Below are 15,082 nucleotides of genomic sequence, written 5' to 3'. Positions count from 1 at the left end.
TTTCCATGTTTAGCTTAGAACTATCCCTGAAACTGACTGTTTTCAAACCTCCTAGTCCTTGAGCAATGTGAACAGGACTCATGCAGAAGGACTGCAGAGTGCTGGGTGCAGAATAATTAACCAGAGTATATTATATATTATGTACCTGAGTATATTGACATATATTGCCACCCAGTATATAGTGCAGAAAACCAGAGGCATCGTAGTACAAGAGTAATGCCTTTTGAAGTCCTGGCATAATGTGCTAAGGATGCAGCTTATATGGAATCCAATCACAACACAAAGCCACTACTCAGAAAACATGGGAAATCCTTTTAGAACACTGTACTCTGATGCTGCAAAAACTGGAAAAGTAAGGAGGCACAGATCACTGGCAAGCAACTGCCATTGTCCTCCCTATGTCACCATCCCTACAGAAGATACATATCAGTGCAAAGCCTTATGGGTGCATGAGCATCTGAAGCCAGTACCTTTTGTCTCTCTTGACCTGTGGACTCCTGGGCATGCTGTGCCACCTTGTTCAGGAACTGCAATAGCTGGTACAAGGTGTCACTGTTACAGGGAGGCAGGAAGTACACCAGCAGCTGCAGCATGGAGAGCTGGGCCTTGCGTTCCATGACTATTCAGAGAAAAATGAGCAATTCAAGTTAGACCAGCAACTGAATGTTCCAGACATTTCACTCTCATGTCAGATTTCCTAAGCAGCCAAACAAGCAGCATATCCGTCGTTTACCAGTTTGGTAACAGGAACCCAGGCTTTCCCATAGACAGGTGACCCCATAACTGCCCCCTACAGGGTTTCATGCAGCTTCCTGTTAGAGACAGGAGACTGGGCTGGATCCAGTCTGTCAATTTCTCCCTTCTTCTCTGCCTAAGAAAGCAGGCTGGGGGTGAGAATCCTGAAGTTCTGAGGACCCTGTTCTCATCAGGACGATTCCTACACTGATTGTTAAAACTCACAAGAAGGGACAGTCGTAAGATAATTGAAAACTCATACTGACAGTGTAGTCCCTTATTGCCTCCACTAAGATTAATATGAACTGTACCATATTGTGAGGTCCCCTTTCCCCTCCACACAGCTTCAGTATCTGTGCCAGTAACAAGCATTTTTAACACCAGAAATAACCTGTCTGTCCAACTTCCCACCCATCCCTTCTATACACCCACTTCAGCTGTGCTCCAGCCACCTCATGGCCAAGCAGCCATAGCTCCTAATGTTCTGATTGGTCAAGTAGACTCATTTAAACAACCTGCGTTTTAATACAGTCAAATTTCAGGCCATACAGCTAGGCACAAGGAATGTAGGTCACATTTACAGGAGGAGGGACTGTGTCCTGGAAAGTGGCGACTCTAAAAATGACTGGGGATCGTGGTGGAGAACCAACTCACCATGAGCTCCAGTGCAATGCAGTGGCTAAGACAGCTAGTGTGAATCTTAGCTTTATAAACATGGGTACGTCAAACAGGAGTAGCTCTATATGCAGCACTAGTGAGACCAATTCTGGATACTGGGTCCAGTTCTGGCATCCACGCTTCAAAGAGGATGTTGAAAAATTGGACAGAGTTCAGAAAAGGACCACAAAAAAGATTTGAGATCTGGACAAGCCTCACAGCAAGAGACTAAAGAACCTCACTCTATTTGGTTTATCATAGCAAAAAGTCCAGAGGCGACTTGATCATTGTCTGTAAGTAGTTACAATGGGAGAATATTTCTGACAGAAGAGAGCTCTTCCAGCTAGCAGACAAAGGCAAAAGAAGATCCAACAGCTGGAAGCTGAAACTAGATAAATTCAGGCTAGATAAATTATTTTAACAGTTAAGGCAATTAACCATTGGAACAACTTCCCTAGGGATGTGGTGTATTCTCCATCCCTTGGAGTCTTTAAATAAAGGTTAGTTGTCTCCTTCTAAAAAATATACTTTAGCTCAACTACCAGATATGGGCTTGATGTAGGAATCACTGGGTGTATTGATTTGGCCTATGTTATGCAGGAAGTCAGACTAGATGATTGTGATGGTCCCTTTGGGCCTTAAAATGTATGCATTGATTATGTCAGTGATGTTACTTACATGCTTAAAGTTATGCATATGCTTAAAATTGTTCCTTTCTTTTTTGTTCTCTCAGTGATGCATTGTTTTGCCTTTTGCAGCTTTTTTGGTCAATAATTTTTTTCTTTTCCAACCTTTCATCCATGCCTGCGATGGTGTCTGGTGGCCAGGTGACTCAGTCTGCTTATTCTTCTACAACACTTCAAAGATTTTTAATGATGGCTTGAATTTCACCTTTCATAGACCTTAGCTCCAATAAGTGTCTTTTGAGTCTTCTTTGATGTAGAGGCTGTTTACTCAGGGCTAAACTCAATACTGGAGAAGACAGATACATCTTCTTGCTGCTTATTTTATCTGACATTTAAGAAGAATCTGTTGCCTTCTTTTGCCTTTTTTTCCCCTCCCCTTTTTTAAGAGGAAACATTATGCCTTATGCTGTTCTGCTGCATTTCTGATCTGGAGATCAATACTCCTCTTTTCCATTTATTCTTGAATGTAACGTCTTTGTAAATAACATAGCAAGACGGGAGAAACTGCTCTCTGCCTCTTTACGGGGCTGCCCAGTGTCACAGGATGCTCACGCCTCTCCAGGTCTGTCATTTACCACAGAAAATGCCATGTTTTTTTGAGTGACAATCATCTTTTCTTCCTCCTGCTTCTTCCCAGGAGCTCTGGGGAAGGTGTACTGAGCTGCAAACCCAGAGACTATGAGTTTTAGTCTCTGCTGTGCCACTGACTGTTAGGATTTCTGTGCGTTTCACAATTCTCATTCATTAAGGCTTCATGCCCCTACCTTCATTGTGCAGTTATGCATTTTACATTTATTCAATAATCTGATTTCACTGAAAATCATCTAAACCAAAAAGATTAAAAAGCTAACAAGATATTAAGATGCAGAAGAGATGGGATGGTGAGTAATAAGCAGAATATTAGAATGCCTCTATATAGGTGGCCTCATCTGGATATTGCATGCACTGTCGGGCAGCCTATGTCCATAAGAAGCTAGCAGAATTAAGATCAAGTGTCTACAAAAATTCTCAGTTGAAGAGAGGCTGAAAAGATTTGGATTGTTACCTTAGAAAGGAAACAAATCAAAAGGTGCATGAGAAAAGTATATAAAATACTGACTGGTCTAGATACAGCAGGTTAGGAAATTTGCCTGTGTCACAAAACCAGACCAAGAGGACATTAATGAAAATGAAGGGTGGAAAATTAAAAACCACTAAAAGGACAGACTTTTTCACACATGTGATTTAACTGCGGAACTTGCTACCACCGGAAGTCACTGAAGCCAAAATTTAACATGATTTAAAAAGGAGTGAACATTTATATGGACAACAGGAATATCAAGAGTTAGCATAATTAACTTCAAGTTTTGGAATGAAAATTAAACCTCATGCTTCAGAGTTTACGCCAATCTCTTACTATTAGGGATCAAAATGAGAGTTCAGTGGGGCAGATTATCTCATATCTGCCTACTCTAGGGTCCTTACACCTTCCTCTATAGCAGCAGGTGGTTGGCCTCTATCGGAGACAGGATACTGGATGAGATGGATCCTAGGTCTGATCCAGTCAGGCAGTAGCTATGTTGCTAAAGTAGGTAAGTTTCTAGCCTTTGTGGCTGCAAAGAAAACCTGGGAAATGTGACCTGAATGTAGCCAAAAGGCTCAGAGACCAGAAGGAAAAGAAAAACCAATAGTCAGTAATGTTTAGAAATCTCCTGATTTTTAAGCCAATCTCATGATTTTTTGAGTGCTTGGGGTTGGTAATTCAGTGGAGGTGCAGGTATCAGAGTCTGTCCAAATGGGCCCAGTATAGTCAGAGGGCCTTTGCCGCCCAATAGCTAGGGCCCTATCTAATTCATGGTCCATTTTGGTCAATTTCACAGCCACAGGATTTTAAAAATCATAAATGTCATGATTTCAGCTACTTAAATCTGAAATTTCACGGTGTTGTAATTGTAGGGGTCCTGACCCATAAAGGAGTTGTGGGGGGCTGCAAGGTTATTGCAGGTGAGGGGTTGCGGTACTGCTACCCTTACTTCTGCGCTTCTGCTGGCAGTGACGCTGCCTTCAGAGCTGGGCAGCTGGAGAGCGGCAGCTGCTGATCGGGATCCCAACTCTGAAGGCAGCGCCGCTGCCAGCAACAGCGCAGAAGTCAGGATGGCATGGCATGGTATTGCCACCCGTACTTCTGAGCTGCTGCCTGCAGCGCTGGGCCCTCCGTCAGCAGCCGCCGCTCTCCAACCCCCCCCCCCAGCTCTGAAGAGAGCAGCGCAGGAGTCTAGTATTGCCACCCTTACCTCTGCGCTGCTGCTGCCTTCAGAGCTGGGTGCCCAGCTAACAGCCACCACTCTCCGGCCACCCAGATGTAAGGGTGACAATACTGCGACCCCCCCCCTAAAATAATCTTGTGACCTCCCCCTGCAACTCCTTTTTGGGTCAGGATCCCCAATCTGAGAAATGCTGGTCTCTCCCCTGTGAAATCTATATAGTATAGGGTAAAAGCACACAAAAGACCAGATTTCATGGGGGGAGACCAGATTTCACAATCCATGACGTGTTTTTCATGGCTGTGAATTTGGTAGGGCCCTACCATTAGCCCAAATCACGTAGCTAAAGAAGGAGTCATTGCTCCACATGCTGATCACTGCAACAAAGGTTGTCTGTGGCAGGGAGGTATGGAGAAGGGACAGGATCATCCATGCTCCTGCTAAGGGTATGTCTACCTTTGCACTGGGCGGTGTGATTCCCAGCTTGCATAGACGTACCCCCACTAGTTCTGCTCAAGGTAGCAACTTTAATTTTCCTGATATCTGCTGGGAGAGCAATACAGCGGTGCATAGACAATCCAGGAAGTTTTTGGAAAGCGTAGGGGACAATTTCCTGGTGCAAGTGCTAGGGGAGCCAACTAGGGGGAGCGCTTTTCTTGACCTGCTGCTCACAAACCGGGTAGAATTAGTGGGGGAAGCAAAAGTGGATGGGAATCTGGGAGGCAGTGACCATGAGTTGGTTGAGTTCAGGATCCTGACGCAGGGAAGAAAGGTAAGCAGCAGGATACGGACCCTGGACTTCAGGAAAGCAGACTTTGACTCCCTCAGGGAACAGATGGCCAGGATCCCCTGGGGGACTAACATGAAAGGGAAGGGAGTCCAGGAGAGCTGGCTGTATTTCAAGGAATCCCTGTTGAGGTTACAGGGACAAACCATCCCGATGAGTCGAAAGAATAGTAATATGGCAGGCGACCAGCTTGGCTTAATGGTGAAATCCTAGCGGATCTTAAACATAAAAAAGAAGCTTACAAGAAGTGGAAGCTTGGACATATGACCAGGGAAGAGTATAAAAATATTGCTCGGGCATGTAGGAAAGATATCAGGAGGGCCAAATCGCACCTGGAGCTGCAGCTAGCAAGAGATGTCAAGAGTAACAAGAAGGGTTTCTTCAGGTATGTTGGCAACAAGAAGAAAGCCAAGGAAAGTGTGGGCCCCTTACTGAATGAGGGAGGCAAGCTAGTGACAGAGGATGTGGAAAAAGCTAATGTACTCAATGCTTTTTTTGCCTCTGTTTTCACTAACAAGGTCAGCTCCCAGACTGCTGTGCTGGGCAACACAAAATGGGGAAGAGATGGCCAGCCCTCTGTAGAGATAGAGGTGGTTAGGGACTATTTAGAAAAGCTGGACGTGCACAAGTCCATGGGGCCGGACGAATTGCATCCGAGAGTGCTGAAGGAATTGGCGGCTGTGATTGCAGAGCCCTTGGCCATTATCTTTGAAAACTCGTGGCGAACGGGGGAAGTCCCGGATGACTGGAAAAAGGCTAATGTAGTGCCCATCTTTAAAAAAGGGAAGAAGGAGGATCCTGGGAACTACAGGCCGGTCAGCCTCACCTCAGTCCCTGGAAAAATCATGGAGCAGGTCCTCAAAGAATCAATCCTGAAGCACTTAGAGGAGAGGAAAGTGATCAGGAACAGTCAGCATGGATTCACCAAGGGAAGGTCATGCCTGACTAATCTAATCGCCTTTTATGATGAGATTACTGGTTCTGTGGATGAAGGGAAAGCAGTGGATGTATTGTTTCTTGACTTTAGCAAAGCTTTTGACACGGTCTCCCACAGCATTCTTGTCAGCAAGTTAAGGAAGTATGGGCTGGATGAATGCACTATAAGGTGGGTAGAAAGCTGGCTAGATTGTCGGGCTCAACGGGTAGTGATCAATGGCTCCATGTCTAGTTGGCAGCCGGTGTCAAGTGGAGTGCCCCAGGGGTCGGTCCTGGGGCCCGTTTTGTTCAATATCTTCATAAATGATCTGGAGGATGGTGTGGATTGCACTCTCAGCAAATTTGCGGATGATACTAAACTGGGAGGAGTGGTAGATACGCTGGAGGGGAGGGATAGGATACAGAAGGACCTAGACAAATTGGAGGATTGGGCCAAAAGAAATCTAATGAGGTTCAATAAGGATAAATGCAGGGTCCTGCACTTAGGATGGAAGAATCCAATGCACCGCTACAGACTAGGGACCGAATGGCTCGGCAGCAGTTCTGCGGAAAAGGACCTAGGGGTGACAGTGGACGAGAAGCTGGATATGAGTCAGCAGTGTGCCCTTGTTGCCAAGAAGGCCAATGGCATTTTGGGTTGTATAAGTAGGGGCATAGCGAGCAGATCGAGGGACGTGATCGTTCCCCTCTATTCGACACTGGTGAGGCCTCATCTGGAGTACTGTGTCCAGTTTTGGGCCCCACACTACAGGAAGGATGTGGATAAATTGGAAAGAGTACAACGAAGGGCAACGAAAATGATTAGGGGTCTAGAGCACATGACTTATGAGGAGAGGCTGAGGGAGCTGGGATTGTTTAGTCTGCAGAAGAGAAGAATGAGGGGGGATTTGATAGCTGCTTTCAACTACCTGAAAGGGGGTTTCAAAGAGGATGGCTCTAGACTGTTCTCAATGGTAGCAGATGACAGAACGAGGAGTAATGGTCTCAAGTTGCAATGGGGGAGGTTTAGATTGGATATTAGGAAAAACTTTTTCACTAAGAGGGTGGTGAAACACTGGAATGCGTTACCTAGGGAGGTGGTAGAATCTCCTTCCTTAGAGGTTTTTAAGGTCAGGCTTGACAAAGCCCTAGCTGGGATGATTTAACTGGGACTTGGTCCTGCTTTGAGCAGGGGGTTGGACTAGATGACCTTCTGGGGTCCCTTCCAACCCTGATATTCTATGATTCTATGATTCTATGAACTAAAAATAGTGTATCCACGGCGGCATGGGCAGTCGCTAGGGCTAGCCACCCTGCGTACAATCACACCTGACCACCTGGGTATGTACTTGGGCAGCTAACCCAAGTTGTTGCCCGTCCCACCCCGGACACACTGTGAATGTATGCCATATCCAAGCTCCAATGTAATGTACCCTGAGTCTTCAGCTTCTATCTGCAGGGGAGTTAGCAATGATTTCCCCCCTTTTTGCTTCCTCAGTTGGAGCATATCCTCATACCGGCGCTAGTTTTACTGGCCAAGAACTTAACAAGCTTAACTAGATTACATCCCAAATACAGGGGAAAGAGGCACTTCTCTTGCCACTGTAGGGAACCCCACTAAGCAGGGTCATAAGCAGGGTGTTGGGGGTAGGGGGAAGTACTGAAACAAACAATCGCACCCACCCTTTGGAAACCATACAGGAGTCCTGGAGCTGGAAGCATCACTGCTGCTGTCTGAGCCAGGCCCCACACCATCATAGAAGCAGGCCCCCAGGGTACAGGCTCCTGACATCTGTTACTACCCCCCTCTAGACACATGTAGAGGGTCCCTCTCCCATGTGGAAGCCACTGTGTACTCCCAGAAGGCCAGGGCAGCCCGGGAGTCCCCTGATTAGTGAGGCAGCCTGGAGAATCCCATCCCATGGAGCAAGGAATCTAGAAGCCCGGAGAGCCCCAGCTGAAGTTCCCAGGGGCTTTTAGTGCTTCTAGGTTCTCCACTCCATGGCAGGGAGCCTGGAAGTGCTGGGGGCCCCAATACAAGATGGGGAGTCCTGCAGCCAGATGCCTGGAAGCCTTGGCAACCCTGGGAGCTCAAGCTGGGACTCTCAGGACTTCTAGGTTCCCTGCTCCATGGCAGGGGACTCTTCAGGCTGCCCCCCACTCTAAGGGGTCTTAGGTGGTCCGCAACTCCTTAGGGGCAGACCAGGGCATCTCCCAGAGTTGTGGCAACCAGATGCTGAATTTTGTTTGGAATTATTTAAATGAAACATTTCGGGTTTTTCAGAACATATCTTCCAGGAATTTCTGTTCCCCAGGAAATGTAGAAATTTCTAGTTTTTGTTCTAACTTGGAACAAAAGCCTTTTTGAAATACAGAATTTCCCACGGAATGGAAATTCTGAGTTCTACCAGCTCCAATCAACATTTCCTTTACCTCAGCCCTCTCTGGGGCACGCATTGCAGACAACCTGCCCCCTATAACAGGGAACCATGATCCCTAATTTCCCTAATTCCCTACAAACACACACCCCAATTCTGGGCACCTGCCCTATTGCTCCCCTCCCGTTGCTCTGCATGGGACTGAAGCATCCCGCTGGCAGGGCGCAGCAACTGGGCATCTGGGGGTAGAAATACTCGCACACTGATTCTCAGCTCATACTATCACCCTGCCCTGCAGGTGAAGGATGCTCTGCACTGATCAGAGCCTTTCCTCACCTTTAGTGCTGCACACAGCCTACTGCTGCGGCTACCGCAGCAAAATGGTTTTGCTTACTGCTCTGGTGACATTTCGCTCCAAGTTCAGTCATTCTGTCTTCCCTGAAAGGTTATAACCTGGATGAAGTTACTGTCAGTCGCGTGTCTCTGATTGCTGGGGCATTGCTCCAGCTCTGCTGCTGCACATGTACCTGCACTTCGAGCCCATCCACATGGGAGCATGACTCTCGTGCCTCATAAAGCCTCGCCATTCAATTTTGGCAGTGCAAGACATTGCCTTCTTCACACCAAGGATGCTCCCCGAGCCCTTCTCCCAGCCCCCAGCACAGGATGGGGACTAGGCCAATGTAAGTGTGTGACCAGAGTGCTCTGTGCTATTAGTACTCTCTGCTTCCCAGGGCCCACAAGCAGGCCACAGGAAGCAAAGTGGTAACTACAGGAGACCTGAGGCTCCTCTAAATTACACTGGGAGTCAGGCAGGGGCTGTGGAATATGGTGTCTAAAAGTCTCCCTGTGACTGTAAGAACCTCCCTCTGTGAGAAGGCAAGGGACTCCCAGCAGCTGGCCTGACCTGCTCACCCAACTCACTACTGCTATAACCTGTTTCTAAAATACCATCTACATCATGCCAACAAGTCTCAAAAAGATGTTATGTAACATGTCATTGGAAAACTATTCACTCTCGGATCATTAGTGTTCTTGTGGGATGTATGTATGGTCAACCCACAACAGATTACACAGTTCTGCTGCAATTAATGACTAAAATGTGTTTAAGGCAGGCAGGTCATTGGGGAGTTGATAAACAGGTTCTTTCCAGACCAAGGAATAGGGTCCTGCTTGTATGTTTCAGAGTAGCAGCCGTGTTAGTCGGAATCCGCAAAAAGAAAAGGAGGACTTGTGGCACCTTAGAGACTAACAAATTTACTTGAGCATAAGCTTTCGTGAGCTACAGCTCACTTCATCGGATGCATGCAGTGGAAAATACAGTGGGGAGATTTATACACACAGAGAACATGGAACAATGGGTGTTACCATACACACTGTAACAAGAGTGATCAGGTAAGGTGAGCTAGCTATTATGCTTGTATGTGTCTCCCATGGAAATTGAGCAAGGTGGGACAAAAGACAAAGGAAAGCACATGTTCATTTCAGGCAAACAAAGCCAAGAGGAGAGCAAGTGAAAGAAAGGCATCACTTAAGGAACTCAGTTGGGGATTGAGACTGCACCCCCAAGAAGCCTGCCTGCCTCTGGAAGCAGGGTCAATGAGCTTGGAGAAAGAGACTTCTCAAAGGTTTATTGGGCTCTACCGAGAGAGGCAGAGAACCCCTATGTTATCCTCCACCCAAGGAGACAAGGAAAACCAGCACCTTGGACTCTGGGCAGCCTAAGAACCACTCAGCCATGGCTGGAAAGGGAAGATTGGTGAGGAAACCAGCTGGAACGAAGACTGTAGCTTGCTATGCTGGGGCTGAGCAATTAGAAAGCGTATTTTTACTTCTGTTTGTTTGTAAGCCTTTTGATCTCTATCCCCTATACTTGAACTGACTTAAATCCACTCTCTTTTTAATTGAATAAATGCTTGACTTCTTACAAAGACAAGCCAGTGCTTTGATTGAACTGAAGTGACAGTCATGATAACAAGCTGCTGTTTCTGTCTCATCAAAGGAGCAGCAAACCTAATTACTTCCAGGAGAGGCCTGGACACTGCAGGGAGACTCTCTGGGGGAAATCTGAAAGTGGAGGATGTTGGAGTCACTCTGCAAACAGGAAGTGGGCAGAGGCCGGGTGACCTGTATGCATGTACACTGGCTGTTGGTATCCAGGCTGTGAGTCACTGCAGCATAGTGTTTAAGGCAGAGTTGCAGGGCAGGGTGACAATGTCATTGCTCTGGGTTGGACCCCAAAACATCACACTCCCTTTCTACTCTCTTGCTCCCTGCCTCAAGTGCAGGGACAAATTGAGAATCAAGCCCTGTGTCTTCTTAAATGCTTCTCTATTTGTACCTGTGTTTCTGCACTCCTGAATTCACCCATGCCCTGCTTTCTCAGGCAACTCATCTCAGATCACATTATCCTGGGATAGAGCCAGCTCCCCGGTTGCTGCACAGCCCCACAGTGCTGGAGTAAAGTTCACAAAGGTTTCTCCAGATAATCGTTATCTGCTGCTGAAACGGGATGTGCTTTGGGGGTGTAATGAAATGTCCTGGAATCATCATTACTGTTTTCTTGACACAACTGGACGAGAGATCTGAAAGCTTTTCTCCAGGCTTCCTGCACTTTCTGCAATGCAGCAGTTGTCAGATATAGCTCACCGGCTATCAGCCAATGGGAAGAGGTTTTTGGTAACTTGTTTTCCTGGCAACATTGCTTCAGTAGGACATGGAGGAAGGGGATTAGAAAACCCCCACCTCCCCACATTCATCACTTCCATCAGTATCATGCAGGCAACATCCGTACTCTATGTTTACTGCACAAAAATGCTTGGTCCCTTCAGCCATCAAAAGAGTCATGCTCATTTACCTTGCAGCCAGCACGTTACAGTTGAGATTTCCAAAGTCAGAGAGGGAAGGTGGCTGCCAAAGCCCCATTACTTCTAATGGGAATTGGTCACCCAAATATCATAGGTAGCTGCTGACATCTCTTTAGCTTATTGCACAGGACACCAGCAGATGTCAAGAAGCCACTGTAAGATTGCAGATATGGTTGTGTACGAGCTGTACAGAGAGGGACTCTCACCTCCCTGCTTCTCGAGGAGGTGTCTCTGCTTGGGTGCCCCCAAATTAAAATGATCTTTAGAAACATCATACCACACTGCAAAGCCATGTCTAATTTGCCACGCCTTGGTCGCATCCAGCACCAGTGAATAACAGGGGTTGCTGCTAGTCAGCATTGAGGTGCATTGGCAAAGCCATATGGGAGTGGGATGATTGGAATAGCAGGATTGGGAAGGGCATGGGGGTTCCAGGACCAAAATAACATAGTCTGGGGAGAGCTGTGGCTGTGGTGAGGTGCCAGTGACAGAGCTGTGTGTGGGAATTTGCACAAGTGCTGTCTGAATTACAGGTGCACATGACATTATTTGTCAAGTTATGGAGTTTAAAGCCAGAAGGGACCATGAGATTGTCTAGCCCAGTGGTTCTCAAGCTATTTACCATTGTGGGTCGCATATGCAGCTCTCAGTGTTTTGTGGGCCACATTCACACAATATATACGCTACCTGAGGCTGAGGCTGTCACATGGGCCCTGAGGCTGTCACATGGGCTGCCGCTGTGTACTGATTGGGCCACAAGTGGCCCATGGGCCATGGGTTGAGAACCACTGATCTAGTCTGACCTGCTCCAGCTACTCCTATATTGAGCCCAGTAACTAGCCCATCACTTTAATAAGAACTACATTGCTTTACAGATTTGTTCTTTAAAAAAGAAAAATTCAAGTGCAGCCCTTTGTCCCCAGCCGAGTGAAGTGAGTCCTGGGGTGCTGGGATTCTGGCTACTTACAGGCCGTACTGACAAAGGCTGAGTAGAGTTCCCTGGGAATCAGGGAATCAGGCATGTCCCGGAAAAACTCTTTGAGCAGAGCTGCCACATCGTGGACACAGTGACTATCATCCAAGAAAACATCAAATCCCTGGTCGAATTCTTCCCGCAGCTTAAATAATGGGAAAAAGAGAAAAAGAGGAAAAAGGTAAGCAGCAATGAGTCATTCCTCCATCTAGCAGTCTGGGGCCCGTCCCCATGAGGGCAGGGGGCACGCTTTTCCCACTAAAGTGAGGGTTGGAGGGTGTTCAGCTCACAGAACGATTAATAGATTTTAAGGTAAGAAGGGACCTTTATGATCATCTAGTTTGACTTCCTGCATAATGCAGGCCACAGCTGCTAGTTGGACTAGAGAATACTTTTTGGAAAGATACCCATTGTGATTTGAAGATGACAAGTGATGGAGAATCAACCACATGTCTATGGAAATTGCTTCAGTGGTTAATTACCCCCATTTAAAAATGGGCACTTTTTTCTAGTCTGAATCTAATTGGCTCAATTGAATCTTGATTTGCTTTTATCTGCTATTATCAAAGAGCCCTTTGCTGTTAGAATCTTCTCCCCATGCAGATACTTCTACACTTAGATCAAGTCAGCTTTTAACCTTCTCTTTGATACACTAAATAGATTGACCTTTTAAGTCGCTTGCTCTAAGGCAGGTTGTCCAGCCAGCAAATTATTTCTGGCTCTTTTCAGAACTCTTTCCAATTTTTTCAATGTCTTTTTTTTAAACTGTGGATACAAGAACCAGGTGGTATGTCAGTGATGACCTTACAGATGCCACATACAGAGGTAAAACCACCTCCCTGCTTCTAGTTGACATTGACTTGCTTATATATCCAAGGATCACGTTCAGCCTCTTAATCACAAAATTGTACTGGGAGCTCATGTTCAGCTGATTATCCACCAAGACCACCAAGTCCTTTCTGAGACACTGCTTTCCAGGATGTAATCCCCCATTCTGTAAGTATGATGCACGTTCTTTGGCACTAAATATATGACCTTGCACTTGGCTGTATTAAAACACATATTGTTCAAATGAGCCCAGTTTACCAAGCCATCCAGATCAGTCTGTACAATTGCCCTGTATCCATTTTTACCACTCCACCAATTTCTGTGTCACCTGCTAAATTTATCAGCAACGATTTTATGTTTTCTTCCCGATCACTGATAAAGATATTAAATAGTATCAGGCCAAGAACAGATCCTTGCAGGACCCCAGTAGTAACACCCCCACTGAATGCTGATTCCCATTTACAATTACTTTCTGAGATCGGTTAACCAGTTTTTAACCTAATTAGCATGGGCTGCAATGATTTTGTAGGGTACTGGGTTTTTTTTTAAACATAATTTGTGGGGCATGAAGTTAAATGCCCTACTGAAGTCTAAGTATATTGTGTGAACACAGGTTTCAGAGTAGCAGCCGTGAGCTGTAGCTCACAAAAGCTTATGCTCTAATAAATTTGTTAGTCTCTAAGGTGCCACAAGTACTCCTTTTCTTTTTGTGTGAACACAGTTTCCCTTATCAACCAAACTTGTCATCTCATCAAAGCACAATGTCAAGTTCACTTGACAAGATCTATTTTCACAGAATCAATGTGATTGCTAAAATAACAATGGTACCATTCTTTAATTCTTTACTGGTGGCATCCTGTCTCAGCCATTCCACTGGGTTGCCCAGGCTAACCAGCGGATACCGGGATCCCCAATATTCCAAGACTTGTTAATTATCAACATTATGGCTCAAACAACTCCCCAGCCAATTATTTTAAAACTCTTAAGTAAGATATCTGATCCTGCAGATTTAAAAATGTTTATGTTCAGTATAGCTGTTTAACCTCCTGTTTAGTTAATGTTGGAATAGAAAATATTTGTATGCATCTGACTATAAATACAGAACAGAAATATCTATTGAATACTTCCTTTTCTGCATCATTATTGACAATCTTACCTTCCCTATATATAACATTACTAGGATTTCTTTTTTTCCCCTGAAGTATTTAAAGAATTCCTTTTTAATTGTCATTTATTCTACTGGCCAGACATTTTTCACTTGTGATAGTGGGGGGCGGGGGTCTATGTAGCAAAGGCAGAACAAATTCCAATGGCTTTAAATTGAAGATAGACAAATTCACAATAAGGAACATACTTTTAATAATGAAGATAATTAACCTCTGAAACATCTTACGCAGGGATCTGGTGGATGCTCTATCACTTGAAATCTGTAAGGGTTGGATGTCTTTCTAAAAGATAGGCTCTAGCTCAACTAACAGCTATAGGCTTGATGCAGGAGTCACTGGGTAAAATTCTCTGGGCTGTGTTATGCAGAAAGTCAGACTACATGATCAGAGTGGTCCCTTCTAGCCTTAATATCTATGAATCAGTTCCAATACAATAAAGCGAGAGGGGGACAAACATAGTAGGGATGATGTCTTTGGCCCCAATACATCACCTTTGGGCCACATATCAGAAGAAAGACTAGCTGGGGTTCACCTTGCATAGGGGAATTGCCAGCTAGCATGGAGCCAGCTATACCAACCCTTCACAGTCCCACCCAGAGCGGAGAAATGGCCACAGCACATTGCAATCCAGTTGTGACCAGCCAAAGTAAGTTAGAGTAGCCCCAAGGCAGTTCTAATTTATGGCAAGAGCCAAATCAGCCTCCAGTTGCCTCCAGGATAGCTCAGCTGGCCCCAAGGATCTAGGCTGGTGTTTCCCTGTGAGTCCTTGTCTCTGGTTTCCTAGGCCCAGCCTCTGCACTGTGTTTTCTGCTCCTGCAGGACTATGTCAATGTAATTTTAGACTCAG

At 45.8% G+C, this 15,082-nt stretch overlaps 1 protein-coding gene across 4 annotated transcripts in view; it reads right to left on the bottom strand.

Moving 5' to 3' along the window:
* Nucleotides 1-15,082, bottom strand: part of ARHGAP36 (Rho GTPase activating protein 36) — a 78,769-nt gene that overhangs the window by 11,865 nt on the left and 51,822 nt on the right. For all 4 annotated transcript variants that reach the window (XM_038416442.2, XM_038416438.2, XM_038416441.2 and 1 more), the window contains exons 7-8: nt 12,236-12,386; nt 471-619 (exon numbers count right to left, since the gene is read on the bottom strand). In XM_038416442.2, the coding sequence (XP_038272370.1) occupies nt 471-619; nt 12,236-12,386 (300 nt within the window). The remainder of the gene's footprint in view (nt 1-470; nt 620-12,235; nt 12,387-15,082) is intronic.

Source organism: Dermochelys coriacea, chromosome 9 (assembly GCF_009764565.3).
Source record: "Dermochelys coriacea isolate rDerCor1 chromosome 9, rDerCor1.pri.v4, whole genome shotgun sequence".
NCBI lineage: Eukaryota > Metazoa > Chordata > Testudines > Dermochelyidae > Dermochelys > Dermochelys coriacea.
This window is presented reverse-complemented; position numbering and strand designations above follow the sequence as displayed.